A 24,546-nucleotide genomic window follows, 5' to 3' on the forward strand; every position below is an offset into this window, starting at 1 on the left:
TGAATATTGTAGTATGCATGAATTAAGCGTGGGCGCTCCATAGTGTTCATATTATTACAATTGGTGACGGGAGTTATTAATGATGTTCCGTAGGCGTAGTATAGAAGGTAAGTTCTGTAATGTCTGCTGAGGTGAGGTCTGGTGGTCCTCCAAAATCAGAAGGTGCTGGCCCAGCTCCAAGTGCTTCTGTCCAAATTTAGCCGTCTCTAGAGCTACCTTACTGTACATGCCACGGGTCTAGACTTTTACCCGTCTCATCAGCTGCGGCACTCCAGAGTAGACTGCGGTGTTTATTGCCCTCATCTAAATGTGACAAAACATTGTTCCTGGGCCTACCTCATGTCTTAGGTACCCTTACCGCGCTTCGACGACCCCCTGGACCTATTTCGTCACCGCCGTACGCCAACTGGGCCTGACGCACCCCGCTCTCCATTAACCTCAACCTCGACTCAACTTAAACGAAGACACGTCTCTGTTCGTCCCTCACAATCTCTGTGGGACGGTTTACTATCGACTGGTGTGTCTTCTTGCAGCTTTCGCTGACTGTTTTCCTCTCGACACCACCCCCCGACGGCCCCTGTCAACAGTGCATCCCAGCTGCATCTCCCTCGAGCTTATTTGACTCTGCGGTCTCTCTAGCTCTTGGCCGGCTTCGTACTGTAGCTGTCCCCGCTACCGCCCCCAAACCATCCTCTTACGACCCGCCTCTTACTCCCGTTCTTACCACGCACTTCGAACCGTATACATAGATCGGGTCGCATTGCAAGCGGCCAGCCGGCTATCGTCCTCAATACCCAGGGACTTGATCTGTCTCTTCCTCAGCCTTGTCATTCCACCCGGCATCTCCCTCCTGCAACCCTTAGCTGCATCTGTGCGACCGCCAACTTGGAGCTCCAGCAGACATCTCCACGCTCAGCTGCATATTGGCCACATACCTTTCTTCTCGCTCACCTCGATCCGTAGTCCTATCCGATCGCGCCACTACGCTATTCGCCCTTTAGCTGTTGCCTGCCATGGCACAGTCTCCCATGATCTCGGTGCCCCTCAAGGCTACAAACGAGATTGACTGGATTGAGCCTTTGAAGGGCTATATCCGCGATACTTACGGCGATGATCCAGAACGCTATGCAGAAGAGTGCGCGACACTGAATCGATTGAGACAAGATGTGCGGGGCGCTGGGAAGGATAGCACTTCTGGACGAGATATGCTTTACCGCTACTATGGGCAGCTTGAGCTTCTTGACCTACGATTTCCTGTTGATGAGCAGCACATCAAGATATCTTTTACATGGTTCGTTTCCCCGAGGTCGAGTTCGACCGGATGGTGTGGTGCACCTTTTGACACCTGCTGATTTTCTATAATCAGGTTCGACGCATTCACACACAAATCTACTGCGCAATATTCACTCGCCTTCGAGAAAGCCTCTATCATATTCAACATTTCTGCTGTTCTCTCCTGTCACGCTGCTGCTCAAGACCGCGCCGAGGAGTCCGCCCTCAAGACTGCCTACCACAACTTTCAGGCTTCAGCTGGCATGTTCACTTACATCAACGAGAACTTCCTCCATGCGCCATCATCCGACCTTAGTAGAGAGACTGTCAAGGCATTGATTCATGTCATGCTGGCACAAGCTCAGGAAGTATTCCTTGAAAAGCAAATTGCTGATAAGAAAAAGATTGGGTTGCTCGCAAAGTTGGCTGCCCAAGCTGGCTATCTATATGGCCAGGCCCTTGAAGGTGTCCAGGAGAATGTGAACAAGGCTATTTTTGAGAAAGTGTGGCTGTTGATGATACAGGTATATTCTCCCGTTGCCATCTAATATGGCTGGTTCTTGATGTTGTTCGCTAACGGCACCAGATCAAAACCAACCTGCTAAACTCTATGGCACAATACCATCAAGCGTTAGCGGATGACGAGGCTAATCAGCATGGTATCGCTGCTGGAAGACTGCAAGTTGCCGAGGCCCAAGCAAAGGAAGCCGAGCGCATTGCTAGGAACTTTCCTAGCTCGGTTCCCATGAGCTCGAACCTGAGTGCCGACTGTGGAGGATTTCTTCAGGAAATTACGAAAAGACATCACTCGACAGTGCAAACTCAGCTGCAAAGTGCTTTGAGGGATAATGACTATGTGTACCATCAAGAAGTCCCCGCCGAGGCCAGCCTGGAAGCCGTCGCTAAGCTGCCAGCCGCGAAGCCAATTCCTGTCAGCGAGCTATATGCTGGTCAAGACATTCAACGTATCACTGGGCCTGACCTTTTCGCTAAAATTGTGCCGTTTGCTGTCACGGAGTCTGCCAGCTTATACGATGAAGAGAAAGCCAAGCTTGTACGAGCTGAGGCAGAACGAGTGGAAACGGCCAATGATGAAATGGCAGCCAGTTTGGATTATTTGAGGCTGCCAGGGGCATTGCAAGTCCTTAAGGGCGGATTCGATCAGGATATCCTGCCTGACGAGGACTTCCGGCAGTGGTGCGCTGATGTATCCGACCAAGAGAACCCGGTAACCTTGTTCGATTCGCTCCGGTCCGAGAAGGATTCCATCCTCATGGTTCTGGATAAGAGCACGAAGCAACTCGATATGGAGGAAGGTGTATGTGAAAAAATGCGATCCAAGTATGAAAACGACTGGACACAGCAGCCAAGCTCGAGACTCACAACGACATTACGGGGCGATATTCGCCATTACCGTGAGGCTTTAGATGAGGCATCAAGGAGTGACAACCAGCTAGCGGGTAAACTTCGACAGAACGAAATGGATTTTGATGAAATGCGACGGGCTGCGCAGTCAGGAGAAGTCGACCAGCTGTTCCAACGTGCCGTTGCACAAGCGCGAGCAAGGGGAAGTAACGCAACAAGCCCGGCTGGCATCGAGCCGAATCTTTTGGATGACGATTTTGAAGAGGGTCCCAGTGTTGTGGATCAGATTAACAGAGTTGAGGATATTCTCAAGAAACTCAACCTTATCAAGCGAGAACGAAACCAGGTGCTGAAGGATTTGAAGGAAAAGGTGAGTGAAGTCGCTAGTATTCAATCAGGAGCCTACTAACATCGCTAGGCTCACAACGACGATATTTCCCAGATTCTCATATTGAATAAGAAGTCTATATCTAATTATGAGACGCAGCTTTTTGAGCAAGAGCTGGAAAAGTTCCGGCCTCATCAAAACCGACTCTTGCAAGCCAATCACAAGCAGTCGGCTTTGATGAAGGAGCTCACGAACACATTCAACAGATTATTGCAGGATAAGCGAGTTCAATCGGAACAGAGCAAATATGAGGCAATCCAGCGGCAGCGATCATCAGTCATCAACCGATATAAGCGCGCATACCAGGAATTCCTGGACCTTGTGGCAGGCTTACAGAGCGCCAAAAACTGGTATACTGAGATGCGCGAGACAGTAGAGAGCTTGGAGAAGAACGTCGACAGCTTTGTCAACAACCGTAGATCCGAGGGCGCGCAGCTACTCAACCAAATTGAGCAGGAGCGGTCATCGAGCAAGAACTCGCAGGCCGAGATGGAGCGAGAGAGACTCAGGGGTCTTATGGACCGAATGTCGATGGACCCTTCCAAGTCGTCGCCACAGCCTCCGACGCAAAACCGGCCAACACCTCCCTCACAGTATCAACAGGGACAGAATCCTCGATATCCACAAACCAATTACCAAGGCCAGTATCAGGCGCCGAACTCACCTCCAGTGCAGCAACAGACCCTGGCTCAACAACAAGCATACCAGAACTTTTCTCCGCCACCAACAACACAATCGTTCGGCCCTCCTCCTATCAACACTTTCGTGCAGCCTACATATAACCCAAGTCAGTATGGACGCACACCGGGACCTACGTCACCTCCTCCGAATCAAACGTCGTTCAACATCGGAGGCTACCGTGGCCCTGCATCACCGCCTCCTAACCAGACAACGTTCGGACAAACTCAATCATTTGGAGGATACGGAGCTTCAGCTACACCGCAGACACAGGGAGGCTATGTGCCACCTGGATTCGTGCCACCTCCGCCACCTCCTGGGCCACCACCGCTTGGACCTCAACAGACATTTCATTATGGAAATCAACCCAACAGCGCGCACCCAAACAGTGCTTATCCACAGAGTGCGCATCCCCAATCAGCAGCCCCTCAGCAACAGCAGCAAAATGATCCCTGGGCAGGGCTGAATGCATGGAAGTAATTAGGAAGTGAAAGCGAATCGTCGGGCTTAGGAGCTGGCCGCGTGGGCATCCTCTTCAAACGACATAAGAGGCTGGGGGTGACATAGTAGTAAACAGACGACTACTATGCTTGCCGATGAATTTTGAGATACGTTTGGCCATGATGCATTCGTCTGACCTCAAGAGAAGGAATACGGTGATGAAAGGAAAAGCGATGATGTTCAGGCATTGCAGCTACGAGAGCTGAGCGGAAGAATACGATATAGAGAAGAAATGCCAACAATATTTGTTTCATCTTGTAACTAAGGTTATCTGAGCTTAGACTCGCCACACTTTAAACCGAGGTTGTGGTTGCGGTGTAATGAGGCTAAAAAGCCCTCCCCAGGCACCCCGCATGCCTTTACCCCGATTGCCCGAGCTGTTTAACCCCAACTAAAATTGGGCGCTAGACTTGATGGTGCATGTTGGGAGTAATACAGGCAATTTTAGAGGCTGTTACGAGATAATTTATGGAGTATTTCCCCGCAGAAGTGAACTGAGGTTACTGAGCTTGAACCGGGAGGTTGAACTTTGAGACCGGTCATGTCGCCGAACCGACTCGGCTTCGTTCCGCTACCCGTTATTCCCTGACTATCCGGTCTCCGTGTTCGGATTCTCAAGGGATTGTTTTTTTATTCTTATTCTTCTTATACTCTTACCTTCTCATCCTCCCACTTTCATTTTACTTCTGACTCTTTTGGCCTTTGATTGATTGACTTTGTCTCCCAAGATCTAGACACCAGATATCTATACCCTGTCGATCAAGAGCCTATTTCGTCATTCATCCTCGGGCAAAAGGCAACGCTCCTCTTTTTTCCTCAGTTGATTCACGTTTCTTGCAACAGACAACAAATCGAATACTGTCAAAAATGGTGTTAAAGGGCGGCGAGGTTGCTGAGCACAACAGCGCAAAGTCGTGCTGGGTTATCGTTCACGTATGGACCCCATGAATTGAGTTGCGACTTACCGACTTTTACTGACTTTCAATGCGACAGGGTAAAGCATATGATGTGACAGAATTTCTGCCAGGTATGATATGCTCAGAAAGTGAGCATTGGATAAGACTGACGACGTGCAGAACATCCTGGAGGTCAAAAGATCATTCTCAAATACGCTGTAAGTCTCACCTCTTATTGAGCATCACTCATCTACTAACACGTGCCAGGGCAAAGATGCTACCGAAGAATACGAACCAATTCATCCTCCCGACACCCTCGACAAGTATCTTGATGCCTCCAAGCATCTCGGTCCTGTCGATATGGGCACCGTTCAGCAGGAGAAGAAGGAGGTCGACCCCGAGGAAGAGGAACGTCTGCAGCGCATTGAGCAGAAGCCTCTTCTGTCGCAATGCTATAACCTCTTCGACTTTGAGGCTGTCGCTCGACGTGTGATGTCAAAGACTGCATGGGGATACTACTCCAGCGCTGCCGACGATGAGATTGTAAGTTTTGCTCACACAACTACTGAGGAAGCTATCTAAATGAGAATTAGACAATGCGAGAGAACCACAGCGCGTTCCATCGCATCTGGTTTCGTCCTCAAATTCTCGTCGACGTGGAAAAGATCGACTTCTCAACCACCATGCTCGGCACAAAAACAGACATCCCCGTTTATGTAACAGCCACAGCCCTTGGTAAACTTGGTAACCCAGAGGGTGAAGTCGTCCTCACCCGCGCTGCAGCAAAGCACAACATCATTCAGATGATTCCCACACTTGCATCCTGCTCCTTCGACGAGATTGTGGACGCAAAAGCAGGCGATCAGATCCAGTGGCTGCAGCTCTATGTCAACAAGGACCGTGCTATCACTAAGAAGATCGTGCAACATGCTGAGAAGCGTGGTTGCAAGGGTCTTTTCATTACCGTTGATGCGCCCCAACTGGGACGTCGCGAGAAGGATATGAGATCTAAGTTTACTGATCCTGGTTCCCACGTCCAAGAGGGCACAGATACGGATAACAGCCAAGGTGCTGCGCGCGCCATCTCGACGTTCATTGACCCTGCACTGAGCTGGAAGGACATTGCGTGGTTCCAGAGTATTACATCCATGCCTATTATCCTCAAGGGCGTCCAGCGCGTTGAAGATGTCCTCAAGGCTATTGACTACGGCTGCCAGGGCGTTGTTCTCTCCAACCACGGAGGTCGTCAGCTTGAGTTTGCCCGATCCGCCATTGAGGTTCTCGCCGAGACAATGCCTGTTCTTCGCGAGCGTGGTCTCGAGAACAAGATTGAGATTTTCATCGATGGCGGAATCCGTCGTGGAACTGATATCCTCAAGGCTCTCTGCCTAGGCGCTCGTGGCGTTGGTATCGGACGACCTTTCCTGTACGCCATGAGTGCTTATGGTGAGGCTGGTGTTGTACGAGCTATGCAGCTGTTGAAGGATGAGCTGGAAATGAACATGCGTCTCATTGGTGCTAGCACTATCGAGGATCTGCATCCTGGTATGCTTGACCTGCGAAGTCTATTCCAGCATTCTGCTGTGCCATCGGACAACCTTTCATCTACTGTGTATGATCCTTTGTCTGTGCCTGCTCAGAGACCCAAGGCTGGGCCCAAGCAGGACACCCCCAAAGCGAAACTCTAGACGAGCTGTGTTTGATAAGTCTTATCATTTGTTATTTCTTCGTGGTCTTAGATGTAGAGGGGTTTAGATACACGAGTTCTTTATAGCGTCAGAACTTTTTATAAAATTCAGGATAAAATTTAACATCGCTATGCAACCAATGCTAATTTGACTTAATGCTATTCCCATATCCATTACCCTCAACGGTGCCGTGCTCCTATAATCCTCTCATAAATTCTTGCAAAGACATTGGTTTCCTCACAGCGTTGTTCAACCCTTCATGATACGTCACCCATACCTTACGCTCTTTTTCATCCTGCTTGGCTTGCTGCTCGGGAGTATTCTTCGTGATCTCAGCTAACGGCCGCGCCTCTATGATTCGGCCAAAGAAATCACGCTTGATGAGTGTCGTGTCCTGTAATGATGCTTCGAGTGCACGTTTCTTGGAAGCCATAATCTTGTCTGTGCTGAGGTGCTCAGCGTGCCCAAGTGGGTTGCCTGCTTTGAAGCGGGACTGTCGAGCGCGAGCTTCCCGTTCCACTAATGTTCGCTTCAGTTCTTGGTCGAGAACTTGACGAACAGCATAGCGTGTCGGTGCTGCCGAGGGTAGAAGAAGTGATGCAGCTGTTTCGAATGTGGCCAGAACATCAAGATCCCTGTAGTAATGTTAGTTGTGTTCACCTGTTCGAGGGATATATTAACTTACGGTTCCATGCGATACACATATTGTGGTGTCCTATTGGTGAGCGAGTCACTCTCAATTCTTCCCTTCTGCAGCTCGATACCAACTTCGGCGAGAACATCAGCTGCACGTTTGACCATGGCACGTTCGCTCTCCCTGCGTACGCTGGCCGTGGATCCTTGACTACCACCCACTACAACGGGCTTGACGTCCGGAGAGACAATACGCGCAAGATAGGGGAGGAACTCGGCCGCAACATCTTCAGCGCTGCGGAACGAACGCATCAATGTGGGTGGGAGTTGTCCCTGCAGAGCCTGAAGCTGAGTCCTATTCTGACGCTCTGCTTCGAAAGCTTGGTAGTCAGCTCGAGAACCAGAGAATGGCAGTGGGGGCGCAGAGTTATCCTCCGCATCGGCACCCCAACGACGATCGTAGCCCATGCTGGGAAGATAGCGCTTGGGAGATGCGAAAAGGTGATGGCATGCTAGAACGGGCTGGCTGAGGTATTGTGCCAATTCCCACTCTTGACTAGCATAAAGCCGGGACTGACATGTGTCGTGAAAATGCATCCATTCGTAGGCTTGATTGGGCTTGGTAAGGTACAGATCATCGTTGAACTCGCGATTTGGGTATTCGGTAAAAACCTCCGTCATGATATGGCTGATTTCGCCGCTTGTATCAATCATTTGCCGCAGTCTTTCCATGGCATGCTTCTTTTGATACTCGCCGAAACCCAGCTCAGTCTGCGGTTGCTCATGCTGTGTTTTGGATTGAGATAGATCCATAGCTTGCTTTGGAAAGCCGCCACCTTCTTGGAAGAGGCGTGAAACGATGTCCTTGACACCACCTCGACCTAGACCTCGAGCACCACCAGCGCCGCTGGTTAGATCTTGAAGGACATTGCGCTCCAGCCACTGCCGCGTGAGAGAGCCTTTCCCTTTCAGGTTTGATGCGCGAAATCGTCCCGCTACCCATTCACCAACGACCATGACACCTCGAAGGTCACCCTCCACTGTGCTCTCAGCTCCTCGTCTAGCGTCAATGCCGCTCGTCATACCCCAGGCCGCCTCACACAGTTTTCGTGCAGCGTCTTTCTCGCAAGGGATACCTTCCTTTTCAAAAATATTCTTCAGCCTGGTAACCACCGACTCCATAGTGGGCTTGCCAACATGAATAATTTCTGCCAAATTGGAATGCCGGAGTGGTCGAAGCGCTGGTGCGTATACATCATTACAGATGAGAATCAGGGGACGGAGCAGTCGAAAGTCGTCACCCTTCTTCTTCTTTCGCCCGTAATTTTCTGTGGTGGTACCCGACGCATTCTTCTGGTCCAAGAGAACAAGATCTATCAGTGCTTTGACAAAGCCACCTTCACCTGACCCTCCTGAACCAGATACAACGCCATCCACTTCGTCCACAACGACACATGCTGGTTTAGCCAATTTTGGGGGGCCGTCTCCGTCCTTGCGGTTACTGACAGTTTTGACACTCTCTGTTCCCAAGCTTGTGCGGATACGGTTCTTGACGACATCACGACTTCGGTCGTCACTGGCATTAATTTCCATAACTTCGTACCCTGCCTGTCTCGCACACACGTGTGCCAACGTTGTCTTTCCCAGTCCCGGAGGTCCTGTGAGCAGCAAGATCTTTCTATGAGGCTTTTCCTCCTCTTCTGGTTGCTGTGCACCTGGTCGTCTGGCTATTACAGGCCTTGACTTTGCTGCTCCCGGGAACACCACGGGATCCCACTTTTTCAACCATCCCAGTACCCGTCTGTTGGTATTATCGTTACCGCATAGATCCATAAAGTTCCTTGCCCGGTATTTCTCCGTCCATAAGCGAGTTCTCTTGGGCTTCTTGCTGTTCGACAGCCGGGGCTCGACCGATTGAATAGGCACATTGGGCCTTTGCGGCTGCGTTTGTTTCTGACTTGCGATCTCTGCAGATGCAGCGCTCATGAGATTGTGGATATCAACGCCATAGTAGCTTCGTTTCGCTCGTCCTTCTTTCGTTTTCGATCGAGCTGCGACCATGGACTCGTATGTTGGCGCAGAGTTGGCCTTTCGCTCCTTAATCGTGACGGATTTACCGTTACATTTGGTTGCCTTGAAAGATTGCGGCATAAAATTACTGAAAATCGGAGTGGTAAAGATTGGCCTTTGGCTCAGTCGTGTTGGTTCTTGAGCTTCCACATTGGGAGTGCTTGAGGGTTCTTCCTCATCAACTAGATCAATAGTAGTTGTTTGGTTTTGTGGAATGGTATCTGCAGGCTTCTCTCGTGGATCCTCAGTCATTAGACGTTTTGCCACACGAGTAGAGTCAGTAGATTCGCCATTGCTGTCCGAATCGGAATCGCCATCCTCCACAAGGAACGGACCTCGAGCTTTCGGTTTAGGGGGGCTATGATCGTGGGGTTTGGCTCGTTTCGCCGGCGGTGGAGAATGAGGGAAAGTGATAGGTGATGACGCTGAAAGCATTGTGGAAGGATTTTCAAGAGTATGAGAAGTGAAATATCCTTAATATTGAAGGATTGTGAAAATGGTGGTGTTGCTGGTGGGACTCATGAATTCATTTGGGACGTCTCTGAGCTAGGGACGCGTCGTGTTTAATTGAGTCGCGTCCGCCGTGTAAGTCGGCGAGGGCCCACATTTTCTCATCTTCCCCAGCTGACATAAGCGAGTGGCTTTGAATTGAACCACCACGGCCGGACCCACGAGATAATCCGGTGATCCAGCTGAATTGATGCCAAAAATTTGGCTCTTAACGACAGTCACGACGAGCCAGTTCCCAGCACCGTGGGCCTCAATCTGCCAATATGCGTCGGCCTACGAAATACTATAGTCTGACGAGACCGGTATGCTCAACTTTTGACCCCAATTGACCCGGGCTGGCTGTGCCACCCCGCGCGAGGTGAATTTTGTCTTGCTAACCGACACACCATATAGAAACTCAGGCAATCATGGAACAAGTACAATCTGTTTAACATCGCCCGTGCAGCCGGCCGTGAGCCCCAAGTCAACAGTCGAGCAACATTTTTCCAGCAGAAATGGGCAGCCAAATCGAAAACCCGAGGTTATCACGGCGAGCATGTTTCCGAGAAGAAGTGGGTGCGGCTCTTTTCAAGGCGTCTTCAATCCGCTGTCGATCTCCCTCCCGAATATCTAGCCGCCAACGATGGTGCCGAGCAGGCGGCTGGTCGTGGTTCAGGTCTGACCACATCCAACGTGACCGCCGAAACCTACTCCAGAGTTCCCAAAGGCAGTACAACAGTCCGGAGTCCTTCTCATCCTGCTCAGCGAGGCCGAGCTTTTGGAAATGTGAATGATATGCTCTCGGAGCATTTCCAGAACATGACACCCTATATGCAAATGACATTCGCGCCATTGGAGCGAAGGTTGGATACCGCGGTCTTCCGGGCCATGTTTGCTAGCAGCGTACGACAAGCTCGTCAATTTATCATCCACGGAGCTGTCAAGGTGAACGGCAAGAAGGTTTGTCGGAATACGAAATTCTCATCAGGAATTGCTCTAACATTTGACAGATGGTCCACCCATCGTATGCATTGAATCCTGGTGATATGTTCCAAGTTGAGGTCGAGAAAGTTCTCTATGGCACTGGAGAGCAGAAGACGGCTGAGCATACAACTATGGAAAGCCGTGAAAAGGAGATGCTCGACCAACAAGAAGAGTCAGTCAGAAAGCATGGGCTGAAGAAGCGATCCAAAGTCCTCGAGGCTGTTGCTAAGGAAGGAGAGGAAGCTGAGTCTTCTGATACAAAGGCTCTTGGAAAACAGGTGCGCAAGCGTGTTGAGCGAGAGGTGCAGTTGCACCGTGTCAAAAACCTCCGAACGACCGCCAGAGAGATTCTCAAGGGCGATATGAGAAACCTTTCTGCCAAGCAGAAGAAAGATTTACGACTATTCCGTGACACCGCTCAGCGCTTCCTGTCGCTTCCTGAGGCTCGTGACATTGACGGAAAGGACCTCCTCCATCAGATCGAGGCTCAGATCAGAAAGCTTGAGTCTGTCGACACCTTCCAAAAGGCTGACTCGACACTGGCTAAAGCAGCCAATGCTGAGAGATCAGCTGAAGCGTCGGCCGAAGAGTCCGCTGAACCACAAGCTGAGAAATCAAATTCTAAATTAAGTAAGGAGGAAAGAGAGGCGAAGAAGTTGCAATTCAAGAACAACGTCCTTGAAAAGGGTCTGGAGGGCATCACGAATAAGGCAGACCGCGACCGGGCTATGAATATTCTGGCCACTGAGAACTTGACCCATGAGGAGACCCGCCGCCTTATCAACATTCTCAGAAACGACTCCGAGAACCCTATCGATCCCTCTAAACCCTATGTTACTCCCTGGCGTCCTCGCCCATTCATGTCTGCCTTTGCCTTCATCCCTCGCTACCTTGAGGTTAACCCCAACATCTGTGCTGCGGTCTACCTGCGTCATCCTGTCGCAAGGAAGGGTATGGCTGAGGTGCCCACGCCTTTCAGCTATTTGACCAACCAGCTGGCCCACAACTGGTACTTGGGACGAGGTTAATGAAAAGAAATATGTGGTTTTTGGAATTGGGAAGAAATTTGGCTAAGCGGATGGGATGCCTGTGTAATATACCACCTTCTAAGTTAGAGTGTACGGTAGATAACCGGATGTACCAATTATGTATCACCACCGTTAAAAGCATGGCAAGTCTGGATAGCACTTTGTTTCCCTGCCATTGGAAACCGTGCTAAGTGTGCCATTAAGTCCACGCATATTGGTACTTCTACGAAATTATGATTTGGGTCCTTGTACAAAGTACCTAAGGTAGCTAGTGATGTCAGCTTTGGGAGCATTTAAAAGAAATGGGTTGTAGGTAATTGATAAGGTTTGGAACGATCGCATATAATATCCGCAACATGAGAGAACTCTCCGTGCGTCATCTGCTGTGCAACTCGGGTACCGGTAAACGGGCGGGCAACTCGGCTGGTAAATGGCTTAACGAGTCATCAAGCGGTTATTAGATTCCCGATCTCAAGCCACCAATGACGGTGGACCTATAATCTATTGGTGTAGAGAACGGCAGCTTTGACGTTACAGTTGGTGGCTTAAAGTTTGGAGGTTATCTTGGACATGCTTTAACAAAGGGATTGTCAGAGGACTTGATACGGCTGCTCTCTGTGCTTTTCTTGTCAACAGGTATCACACTGAGATATGATAAGAAGGTGACTGAGAGAACAAGTGCACACTACGTATGTTGTTTGGCTACAACTAGCCTGAACGAACAAAGTCAAAGCGTATGCCTCACTGATAAGGTGCAGCTGAGCCGCCAGCCCACTTGATTGGAGTGGACATGCAGTACAAAGCCAAGTCGTTTCTTCAAGGCGCTACAAGAAGCACGGATGGGGTTATTGGGTACCACGTCCGTGGATATGAATGCAGCTCAAGTCCCGGCCCGAAAGAGAATCCAGACCTGTTGATTACCGTTCCGTAGCCAATCTGAGGACTCTCCCAAGAGCTTATCAGGACGGCCTGCCTGAATCGCACAGCCGCTATCAGAGACCCTGGGGCCCCGGGCCGCTACTGTACAAAGGATGAGGAGCCACACCCTTGGCTGGCCGGTCCCAAGTGGGGGATTATGCGGGAAAGATGTCGATTATCTCTGTTGAGAACAGTATCCCATCCCATGTGATAGACAGCTAGCTGGTGTTTTATTAACCTTTGGGAAATAAGCTATCTTGGCTCTCTCCAGTCCCTCCAAAAGCCAAATATTCTGACTATACCGAAATAGTATCAGACCCAGGTCCAGACAATGTTCGGTTTAGAGTGGCTGGTTCAGGATAGACGACTTACATAACGCCTTTCTCTGAGTCGCCAGAACTCAAGGGGAGGCGGGACTCTCCACGCTGATGCCGGGTTATTGCCTCCACTGAATTCCTTGACCAACGTCAGTTTCACTGTTCCTTCTCCCGCTTAACCTTACCACGCGTGCGCCTACCTCAGGGTCTTCTCCTACATTGGTAAAGTCCCAGAAGAAACATCCTTTCGGTGTCAGGTCAGGTCAGGTCGAGTCGGGAATCGCCTGAAGACTCACTCACCTTAATCAGCCGCGTTCAGAGTCTGGGCCTCAGCTGCAAGAAATCCACCTCACACATCCCCATTCCTTCTCACTCTTCATCCACGATCTTTTTTTTTACCACCTCAGGTTTCATTGCATCGCCTCCCATCATCACCTCATCTCATATCACCTCACTTTGGCCAGGCACCTCGGGCTGTCTTCGGCGTTGACCCTGGGTAACAAGTCCCGTGGAGTTGATCAACTCGGCAGAAGCCCTCACCTTGCCCCTACCAGACATGGTTGATTACAAAACCCGCAAAGTCAGGATGGAATAGTTGTTAGGAAGACTATATGCTCAGTCTCCAACTCCTGTTCAATTCTTTTCCAATCTATCACATCTAAACTGCCATCCGCACCCGTATCTATTAACCAACAACAAAGACCTCATATTCGCTTAGTTTGAGCCAAAGTGCTGATCACCGTTCAACCTCTGACTACAATTTCATCCCCCACAGTCTGGGTTGTGGGCCTACGAACCAGCACATTCATACTAAACATCGTGCCATATCATCTCACGAAGAGTGGTTATTATCTGGATCTCCTCATATCCTGACCTGTGTCATTTATTTGATTTGTGTGCTTCTTTTATCACCAGATTTCGCTTACTCAGTTAACCATGGAAGAGCCGGAATCCAAGACCGTGGTACAGCCAGGTCCATCGACAACTGCTCAAGGGTCAACTCGCAAGAAGTCACGCAGAGGCGCCGACTCTGCCAGTCAGAAGAGGCGTTGCGTGAGCACGGCGTGTATAGCGTGCCGTAAACGCAAGTCCAAGTGCGATGGTGCCCTTCCCAGTTGCGCCGCATGCTCCAGCGTATATGGAACTGAGTGTGTTTATGACCCTAACTCGGACCATCGCCGGAAGGGTGTTTATCGCGAAAAGGTCGACAGCATGAAGGCACGCAATTCGACCTTACAGATTCTAATCGAAGCTATATTGAATGCTGAAGACGACGACGTGTTGGGCATTGTTCAAAAGATCCGTACCTGCAACAGCCTTGACGCAGTTGCCGAAGATATTATCAAGTTGCAACAGCAGCAGCCACTACAGCCACAACCACAGCAACCGACAATTCCGTTGGCTAATGATGATTCTGATGATTATGATCAATCCAATGATAACTATACTACGGACCAACCCGAGCAGGGTGAAAGGGATCTGGCTCGCAAAATGGGCGAGCTCAGACTCGAGAACGGTAACGTTCGCTTCATCGGAGGTACCTCCCATCTCATCTATCTGAGTGATCCGACTCATGAAGGAGAAATGGAGCCAAATTTTGAAGATTACACAACTGGACAGGATCCTATTACCTCCTGGACTCGCGTCACCCAGGACACTCAACTCATCACCCACCTAATTAACATGTATTTCAACTGGCACTACCCTTACTTTACCACGCTCTCAAAAACTCTCTTCTTCCAAGACTTTTTGAGGGGCAAGGCCGGGATAGGAAGAGGTACTGCATACTGTTCATCCCTCCTGGTCAACGCTATGCTCGCTTTGGGTTGCCATTTTACAAGTGTAGCCGGCGCCTATGGTACCCCTGGCGATAACCGGACGAAAGGCGATCACTTTTTTGCTGAGGCAAAACGCTTGATTGTTGAAAACGACGAATACGAAAAACCTCGATTAGTTACCGTTCAAGCATTAGCACTCATGTCAGTGAGAGAAGCCGGTTGTGCTCGCGAAGCCAAGGGGTGGGTTTATAGCGGAATGAGTTTCCGCATGGCTGAAGATATTGGCCTGAACCTAGATGTTGGCCAACTCGACAAAGAACGAATGAGTGATTATGAGATTGATGCCAGGCGAATTACGTTCTGGGGCTGCTATCTGTTCGACAAATGCTGGTCCAATTACCTCGGCAGGTTGCCTCAGATCCCCAAGAGTTCCTTCAACGTTTCCAAATTCGATGTATTCCCCGACGAAGATGCGGAATCCTGGTCGCCTTATACGGACAGTGGATTTGACCAGTCATTTAAACAACCGGCACGAACACGAGCTATTGCTCTGCAAATGTCAAAGCTTTCCGAGATCAGTAGTGACTTGCTCGCCTTCTTCTACCATCCAAGTCACATTGGCAGGTCCAGTGGGAAGACGGTAGAACTCAAAAAGTTAAGTGAGCTACATCGCCGTCTAGAAGAGTGGCGAAAAGAACTTCCAAGGGAGTTTGAGCCTAAAGATGGCCAGCTACCCAATGTGCTTCTCATGCAGTAAGTAACACAGTACCGGACAGCTAAGTCACAAATGACTGACCCTGAATAGCATGTTCTTCCATCTCCAATACATACATCTCTTCCGACCCTTCCTAAAGTACTCACCCACGTCCTCGCCTCTTCCGCCACATGTCTCACCCCGCCGTATTTGTACAGCAAATGCTGGAGCAATCTCAAAACTGCTTCGATTGTACAAGAAGCTTTGGAACTTGCGCCAGATTTGTAACATCGCAGTATATATGGTGCACAGTGCATGCACAATCCATTTACTAAATCTTCCCGAGAAAACTGCTCGTCGGGATATCACTCATGGGGTAAAGCACCTCGAAGAAATTGCGGAAGACTGGCTTTGCGCGAGAAGAACCTTGAGTATCCTGAGCGTTCTCGCCCGGAAATGGAATTGCGAACTCCCTGAGGATGCAGCATTCGTGCTTCATCGGGCCGATGAAAAATACGGAACATACAGCACCTCTGATGTCCCGTCACCTCATTCGCAGGCAGGAGCTTCGCCCCTCTCTGATGGTGGTTTGGGATTGAAGGTCATGGGTGAATACAGCCCCTTTCCCCCATATAATCGAGCACAATTGGCTCGACCGATGCAACAGCTTCAACAGCAACAGCCGCAGCACCAGCCTCAAAGATCTGTAACAGACGCTATGCTGACAAGCGCCCCGCTGTCGAACACCATCCTTTCTCAACAACAGGGTATCTCTTTGAACAGATCCAACGCAGGATTTGGACCCGAACCTATGGGTGGATGGGGTTCTGTCCCTGTTACATCATCGATGCCATCTTATCAGCAGGTATTTGCACCCATCAACCGCAACAGCATGGCAAACACCGACACAAGTGTCCCGCCTGTCAGCAATCCTCCAACATCCAACCGGTCTATGAGGATGGATGGGCAAGAATGGTTCTTGAACGACAGCGCAAGGTGGCACCAGAGTTTTGAGGCCTGGCAAATGGCCAACAACGGACAGGACACTTCTGTGTTCATGTTTGGTGACAGCAACAATCAGGATACCCCTAACAGCAGCACAGAAGGCAACAGCAATTTGCAAGCTGATACAAATGACCAGATAGCAGCGCTTGATGGGTTAGGAGCTTCATTATCCCGTGGCGGATGGCTTCAGGGCTTAGATTAAAGGGGCTGAGAATTCCCGCTACGATATTGTAAATATGGCTGTATTTGTTTTTAATAGTCACGACTTGGATGAAGAATTTTCAGTTACTAGAAGGGGATCGGAGTTGGTCGTCAAAAGTATGCTAGTCAAAACCAGAAGCATAAATTAATTGATGGATTAGGTGTAGACTGGCGGATTCATATTGTGTTACACGACTGGCCATAATGCGGTGTGACAACATTTAAGTCGGGATCCCTCTCCAACGGGGAAAGCTTTGGCTATATTATTACGATTGAATAATAAAATGTCCGGCTCAGCTCTCCGTAATTCAGCTAGGCTCAGAGACCGCATTTGCCGACCTGAGATTCAGGCGGTCACAGATAAAGTGGTGATATAGACACTGCTATACCGCTGAAAACGAGGTGGAAGGGCTGTCACATCACAATGATGGTTCAAAACTCAAGCTTCGACGGCAACGTAGGCGGTTGTGTAGGATGGAGCCACGTGGTATCCGGGAGCAAGGGACGATGAAGCACACGCTGCACTGCGAGTCTCTGGTCGAAGATGGTGTCAAGACGAACTGAAGGGTCAGTTCATGAAGCCCTTTGACCGGGGAGAGTGCAGAATACATAAAGCAGACGAGGTACATAGCAGGGGTGTATGTGGATGGGACGAGTGTGGGGAAATCGGGCCGGAAGGCCGTTGGACCCTCGGCGCCACAAGCAAGACATTCCGGTGGTGGACGTCATGAGGGGAGGCAGCGATTGGCGAGATTGGCTTTCTGGAAAGTGAGCTACAGTACAGAGTACAGCGTAGGAGCAGTGAAGGAACGTAGGAACAATAGGTCAGCAAATAAGGTACGGTATGATACAGAGTTGGGGGAAGATCACGATGGGGGGTTCAGGCATTGTAGGTAGGTAGGTATCCATCCAACTCGTGGCCAAGACCCTGGCATGCGGTTCAAGTGCTGCTTGGAGTGATTGAATCGCCTGCGGTCGCTTTGAGTTATGCTGGAGCCTGGCATTGCACACATTCCACTGAGTCTAATCCGCTCTTCCGGTGCAGGCTCTGACAGGGCTCTCGATGAATTGATTGGTGCGCGAATGCGGGCGCAAATGCCGGGTTAACTATCCGTACAGGCTACCGATGATATAGTCCAGCAACAGAGGTTACACAAGAATTGGTAAGAGACAAGATGTGAAGAGCTTGACAGGAAGATGTCAAAGCTGCTGTAACTTCAAACCTGGAAGTGGAACTGGCTGGAATTAGAAAATTTTCAGGATCGGATATGAGAGAGAGAAATTAAATCCAAAGACAAGCTCGCGAGTAATTCCCTTTTGGGGGTTAACCTATACTGGATCCAAGTAAGTTAAGCTCTTGGAGATGAGCCGAACCCAAAGCTAATTGGCCCACCCCGGTTGTCCTCGATCTCAGAGATTGGGGGAAGAATACTGTAAGTTAAAGTAAAAAGCTGGAGCCCCAAACTTCAAAGAGTCCCCCCCATTGCACTAATAACCGTTAAGGAAGGCGCATAGTAAATCAATCACCTGGGGTTCTGTTCATGTAGCACATTGGCTCATCGACATTCAAGCTCGAATCTCAGCAAAAAGAACAATCAAAAAAGGGGATAAAGTCAATTGTCTTGACCATGAAAATCCGGGGAACTGAGAGCAATAGGAAAGTCCCAAGCATTCTTCATCCACACCTCCCTCCCGTTCCCGTTCCCTGTCGCCTGTCCTGCCCTATCCTGCCCTGCCCTGCCCTGCTTCAATCCACTTTGTGGATGCAGATGCAGTGCAAGTCCATGATATGTTCATACGCATACGCATAATATACAGCACACTTGCTGTAGATACCCTGACGCCTCTAGCAACTTGCGGAACGGATCGTAGGCCCTGGGAACGAAGTTTAGGCCCCTGGGAACGAAGCCCGAAGATCCTTCATCATCCTTCGTGCGTCTTACGAGCAGAGCACTTGGCACTCTTAAGTTCTACCAGTACAATGCCGTTCTGCTCTGCCGTCTCCCTCCCCCTCCCCCAAAAGCTCCAAACCTCCGAGAGAATTTTCGACGTTCAAGCCTCGGCTAACCTAAAGTTAGGCCCGCCCGGCTTTGTCATGTCTGTGTAAGTGTGTCAGTGTCTGAGAGCCTCAGATGGGCGGCCACGCGCTCGACGCCACTAGATCCAACGACCCTGGGCTTTCCCCTACAGGGACAGCCATTAGAAAGCAAGACAAGCTCAATCAATAACATCACTGTTTCCAACAAAGGCAATGAACGGTTCTCTCAGACGTCAGCATGTGCTTCAGGACCTTGGGCGTGCTACAGCTCTTTTCCTAGATGGGTAGCAATCAGATGAGGAAGCTACCGACAGTGGCTTGCTCTGTTACTCCCCTACACCCTGTCCAATTGTTGTCTGGATAATAAGATGGAGATCCTGGAGATGGCTGCCACCTTTTTTGCATCATTGCACCTCGAGCCCAGGCGGACGAACTGTTGTTGTTGTCAATTTCCCCAGGTTCACGGTTAATGTCAATTTGTTGTGGCGGGTTTAAGACCAAGACTAAGACGAGACGAGACGTGACAAGCAGGACACGCACGGCTAGCTTCGAAGCCGGCCGGTGAAAAAGAAAAGAAAAGAACACGTCTTGAACATGACAGACACCCCCAGATTGACTGTGACGTGACAGACACACAGACACACAGTCAGTCAGTCAGTCATTAAAAGAGAATTCTTTCTCGGAAGATCCAACCGACAAGGACAAGCAATTCGTTCGTTCGTTGGTAGGAGTGGCACCCCATGGCACCAAAAATCCTCCACCTCTTACACCACTCCACATCTGTTCATCAACCCACCTTCGGCGGGACCTCGCTCCCAAGCTTGGAGTCTAACTAAGGCTAGATCCTCTCTTCTCCGTACGGAGTAGCAAGCGAACCATTTGGCATGCGGCAACTTCTTGGGGCATGCTGGTCTAGTAAAAGTACTCCCCCGTTTCTGTCGAACAGGCCCCGTCCATGCCCAGGTTTTCCTGGTACCGCCCGACATTTCAGTCACGAGCGGTCATGCCTTGGGGTTGGTTTGGGTTGGTTTCTCCAGAAAAACACAACGCCGGTTTCTCTCGTCCCTTCTTTTGATCAAAGATTGTCCTTGTCATCGTTGGTCAAGAGCATTCGAATCTGTCTATTCATAACTATTGCTTCTTTTTCTGATCTCTGTGATCCCAATTCTCCGTCTCAAAGTTGAATCTCGACTCCAGGGGTTTTTGAGTTTTATAGCACTCACTCACGACTCACTCAACGTCAAACCTCGAGGATCCACTTGTCAGTCACTCAGTCTTCTGATCTGACATGACTTGATTATACTTGGACCTCTTTAAAACGAGCCATAAGGTGACCAATCTTGATATGAAGATCCCGTTCTTCTCTTGCCCCTCTAAAACAAAAACCACGAAATCAATTGCATCAAAGACCAAGATCTTGTCGAGCTGTGTTTAAGCGCATAGTCCAAAGAGGAAGAGGTCCAGCTTGACATTGCCGCCGCAAATCCCAACGCATCTGGCAATAAGCTATTTAGCCAGAGTTCACGACGGCAGCTAGACACCTCAAACGACCAGGGTATTGTAAGTGTATGCCTTCACTTTGTCTCATCTCCTGAACCGTCTTTCATCTCCCCAAATCCCTTCACTTTCCCTGTCAAGTGTCAACCCATTTCTTACACCCTGACCCTCCTCATATATACACCAAGACGTACTCTCACAACCCTCTACTCCAAAAAAACCCTGTGTTCATCACTACCTATAATGCAAAGGTGTCAGATGCCTTGTCAATCACTCAGCGGTCCCCGCTCCCCGACAAATTTGCCCCCTAATACCAATACGCGTTGATCTTGGTCTGTTTTGATGCCTCTGCAACCCGCCTGCAGCCGTCATCAGACTCGAACCCCTGTTTACCTACCTCTTACATCTAGCTCTTCCCCATAAACTGATTTGAGTTCTGCCTGCAGGAGGGCAAGCTGACCAGGTTTATCAGTGAAGCTGTCCCCGTCTCTCCTCTCCAAGAGAGGGGAATAGCTCACAACATTCTCCGATCCTATCCTAGCTACGGATACTCGAACCCACAATACCCTTACTGCCGCCAGACCCTCCGCAGCGTCTGCGGTTGAGCGCGAGCACCGGCAACATGTTGTCTAATCCACTTCAACGTTTTTCACCTTACCAGAACATCACCTCCTCCAACATCTCACCGGATGGAAACGTTCAGCAAGGCACGATGTCAGGTACAGGACTGGAATCACTCGGCCAAAGCCATCAATATCCGATTCAACCACTCTCGCAAGCCGTCCCCCTCTCAAACGCTCACCTGGAGAGGTCAGGTCCCCAAGTAAAGAATCGACAGCATCCTTATGGAATCCACCCGCGCAACGCCAGCACCTCAGGACCCATCAGGAGAAGAATCAGTCGAGCTTGTGATCAGTGCAATCAACTACGCACGAAATGCGACGGCCAACACCCCTGTGCACACTGCATTGGTAGGTACTGAGGTCAAACATTAACGGAGTGTTTCTGACTTCTGTAGAATTCGGCCTGGGGTGTGAGTACATCCGCGAAAGGAAGAAGCGAGGAAAGGCGTCGAGAAAGGAACTGGCCCAGCAAGCTGCTGCTCAGGCGGCCGCGGCTGCCAACGGCCAGACTCTTGATGAATCAACATCTGAGAATGGCCAATCCAGCAACAAGGGACTCGACTCGTCGAATATGGTACTGGAGCAGCAATCTAATGAACGGCACCCGAGCACAAGCAGCAAATCGAGCAGAGATCCCGGCGACGATGTGATGCGACATACTCAAGGTCTGGAAGGCCTCGACCCCCTTGGCAACATAAGCGAGCAACCACACATGGGTCGTTCCTCTCTGGATGGCGAACATATTGAAAATAACGGCGGTCTGGATCTCAATGGCTTCGGAAGTATGGCTCACGGCTATGAGACGCAGGGTCTTGAAGGTCCTGTGCTCAATGGTCAGTCATATGCGGCCAACGGGCGAGGCAATATGCCTGGCTATGCCGAATTTCCATATTCGATGCAAGCCCAGAGTCCTCCTAACTTTGCCAACAACCCCACATTCAGGATGGGAAACAGCCCTCTTGGGTACTCAATGGGAAAGGGAGCTTCACCTGGATGGGGTATCTCAATGGCTTCACCGCCAGGACAATACCAGTCCCAGGTCCCAGCTCCGGCCTTCAATAACTCAAAATTGCGGTATCCCGTTCTTGAGCCATTGGTGCCATATCTCAACAACCTTATCCCTATCCCGCTGGCTTGCGATTTAATCGACTTATACTTTGCGTCCTCTTCATCGGCCCAGATGCACCCGATGTCACCCTATGTCTTGGGGTTCGTATTTCGAAAGCGATATTTCCTTGATCAGACGAGGCCGAGACCATGTCAACCAGCCCTCTTGGCAAGCATGCTTTGGGTTGCTGCACAGACTAGTGACGCTCCTTTCCTCGCCAGCACACCATCAGCTCGTGCCAAGACATGTCAGAAGCTCCTAGAACTCACAGTGTATCTCCTTCGACCACTCATTCATACAGCACCAAGCGATGCGCCCAGCCCCGTTGCTGATGGTGTTGCTCTTGGTGGGTTGGGTGTGGCTATGCCCGGCTCAATTAGCCTCGATGCTACAAGTGGCGAATCGGGGCCATTTGGTGCCGCAGGTAGTCTTGACGACGTGATCACTTACATTCACTTGGCGGTCGTCGTCTCTGCGAGCGAATACAAAGGCGCAAGTATGAGATGGTGGACCGCTGCTTGGGGTCTTGCTCGTGAGCTGAAGCTGGGTCGCGAGCTTCCCCCTGGACCTTCACCTGCAACTCAAGAGAACATGGACACTGACACCGCAGATGATGGAGAAGGCGGTATTAGTGGTAACGGATATGTAGGCGAGGAAGAACGTGAGGAGCGACGCCGAATATGGTGGCTCCTTTACATCGTCGACAGACATTTGGCATTGTGTTACAATCGCCCCTTATTTTTGCTTGATATCGAGTGCCAGGGTTTGTTGCAACCCATGGACGACGCCCGATGGCAGAGCGGCGACTTCAGCGGCCACTCAAATTCAACCACAGATCCCAATCTACTGGGAACGAGTCCAGAAGGGTATGGCGCCGACATGACACAAGCTCATGGTCCTCAATACGAGTGCCGAGGCCACAGCATATTTGGATATTTCCTCCCTCTCATGACGATCCTGGGTGAAATTGTCGACTTGCACCACGCAAAGAATCATCCGCGTTTCGGAACCGGCTTTCGTCAAGGCCACGAGTGGAATGCCCAAACCGCAGAAATTACTCGACATCTGGAAATTTATGAGCAGAGTTTGCAGGCTTTCGAGCACAAGAACCTGCCTCGACCGGCGGAGGAAAGAGTCGATGCTCAGAACGAGGGCAACGAGCGCTCAGGGGTTCCTGATGCCAACACGCCATCAGTCCACTCTGTACACACTAACGGATCGAATCGTCTCACCGAGAGCAACATACAGACTCGAATCGTTATTGCATACGGAACTCATGTTATGCACGTCTTGCATATTCTATTGGCCGGAAAATGGGATCCCATCAACTTGTTGGATGATGAGGATCTGTGGATCTCATCGCAGGGATTCATCACATCGACGAGCCATGCTGTTGCTGCGGCTGAAGCGATCAACCAGATTCTTGAATTCGATCCTGGACTGGAATTCATGCCGTTCTTCTTCGGTATATATCTTCTTCAGGGGTCGTTCTTGCTGCTGCTTATTGCGGATAAGCTGCAGTCGGAGGCATCGCCAAGTGTTGCAAAAGCATGCGAGACAATCGTGCGGGCTCACGAAGCATGTGTAGTCACTCTAAGCACAGAATATCAGGCAAGTCCTTCTTAGGAATTGAGGTCTCAGCGTAAAAACTAACAATGGATAGCGAAAATTTAGTAAAGTTATGCGTAGCGCTCTTGCTCAGGTTCGAGGTCGTGTACCTGAGGATCTGGGAGAGCAGCAACAACGGCGAAGGGAGCTTTTGGCAGTTTATCGATGGACAAAGGACGGAACAGGATTGGCCTTGTGAGCAGGGCTCTGGGTCAAGATAACGGCAAGCAAGCCATCGGGATTGGAAAAAGGGGGTAACGTATTCGCGGCGGCGTATTGGGACACTCTCTTTCGGGTAGTAACGGCCTTGATGGACTCAGGACATGACTTGAGTATGGGAGCGGCACGGTGCTTTTAGATACCATGAAGCGGACAGCGATGTGTTGTCGAAAAGCCAAGTCTTTTGGCATGTGGAAATTCAATTCCTATTAATCTTTTTGAGTTCTTGACGAATCGTGTCTTTCTCGGGATGGTTCGCGATCGACGATGGTAGAATGACTGGTAAAGAAAGATATTAGCAATGAGATCAATGCTAGTTGTATGAGAGGGAGTGAGTGCTGGGCGATGTTCAAACAAAGGGCGCGAATGTAAAGTGAAGGGGGGTGGTGAGCAAGCATGTTCAGCAAGACAACGACTTAACGAGCGAACATGGTCATCTCAATAGACTGACTTGGATGGACTATTTCGTCCTCTTGGCTGGTCCCAAAGAGTTTTTCTCCTTTTTGTTTATGTCGGTGCGTCACCAACGACACTGCTGACGGCCAACA

The 24,546-nt window shown here is 50.1% G+C and overlaps 6 protein-coding genes across 6 annotated transcripts; 5 read left to right on the forward strand and 1 right to left on the reverse strand.

Annotated features, from left to right (window-relative positions):
• Nucleotides 1-1,013: 1,013 nt before the first annotated feature.
• On the forward strand, nt 1,014-4,183 carry FTJAE_8888 (vacuolar sorting BRO1; the record flags this gene model as incomplete). The annotated part of the gene is made up of 4 exons (XM_037355751.1): nt 1,014-1,291; nt 1,367-1,796; nt 1,859-3,007; nt 3,056-4,183. The coding sequence occupies 4 exons, from the start codon at nt 1,014-1,016 to the stop codon at nt 4,181-4,183; spliced, it is 2,985 nt and encodes a 994-aa protein (XP_037204047.1).
• Nucleotides 4,184-5,071: 888 nt separating this feature from the next.
• On the forward strand, nt 5,072-6,788 carry FTJAE_8889 (L-lactate dehydrogenase (cytochrome); the record flags this gene model as incomplete). The annotated part of the gene is made up of 5 exons (XM_037355752.1): nt 5,072-5,137; nt 5,198-5,231; nt 5,281-5,318; nt 5,368-5,643; nt 5,694-6,788. 5 exons carry the CDS (start codon nt 5,072-5,074, stop codon nt 6,786-6,788), a joined length of 1,509 nt encoding a protein of 502 aa, XP_037204048.1.
• Nucleotides 6,789-6,930: 142 nt separating this feature from the next.
• Nucleotides 6,931-9,926, reverse strand: FTJAE_8890 (chromosome transmission fidelity 18; the record flags this gene model as incomplete). Its single annotated transcript, XM_037355754.1, has 3 exons — nt 6,931-6,984; nt 7,066-7,423; nt 7,474-9,926. 3 exons carry the CDS (start codon nt 9,924-9,926, stop codon nt 6,931-6,933), a joined length of 2,865 nt encoding a protein of 954 aa, XP_037204049.1.
• A 338-nt stretch (nt 9,927-10,264) lies between these two features.
• FTJAE_8891 (NAM9-mitochondrial ribosomal small subunit) lies at nt 10,265-11,992 on the forward strand (the record flags this gene model as incomplete). The annotated part of the gene is made up of 3 exons (XM_037355755.1): nt 10,265-10,303; nt 10,395-10,940; nt 10,991-11,992. 3 exons carry the CDS (start codon nt 10,265-10,267, stop codon nt 11,990-11,992), a joined length of 1,587 nt encoding a protein of 528 aa, XP_037204050.1.
• A 2,171-nt stretch (nt 11,993-14,163) lies between these two features.
• FTJAE_8892 (NIT-4 pathway-specific regulatory nit-4) lies at nt 14,164-16,906 on the forward strand (the record flags this gene model as incomplete). Its single annotated transcript, XM_037355756.1, has 2 exons — nt 14,164-15,758; nt 15,811-16,906. The coding sequence occupies 2 exons, from the start codon at nt 14,164-14,166 to the stop codon at nt 16,904-16,906; spliced, it is 2,691 nt and encodes an 896-aa protein (XP_037204051.1).
• Nucleotides 16,907-21,285: 4,379 nt separating this feature from the next.
• Nucleotides 21,286-23,797, forward strand: FTJAE_8893 (transcription activator; the record flags this gene model as incomplete). The annotated part of the gene is made up of 2 exons (XM_037355757.1): nt 21,286-21,415; nt 21,459-23,797. The coding sequence occupies 2 exons, from the start codon at nt 21,286-21,288 to the stop codon at nt 23,795-23,797; spliced, it is 2,469 nt and encodes an 822-aa protein (XP_037204052.1).
• Nucleotides 23,798-24,546: the final 749 nt, after the last annotated feature.

Source organism: Fusarium tjaetaba (genome assembly GCF_013396195.1).
Source record: "Fusarium tjaetaba strain NRRL 66243 chromosome Unknown NRRL66243_c0000197, whole genome shotgun sequence".
Lineage (NCBI taxonomy): Eukaryota > Fungi > Ascomycota > Sordariomycetes > Hypocreales > Nectriaceae > Fusarium > Fusarium tjaetaba.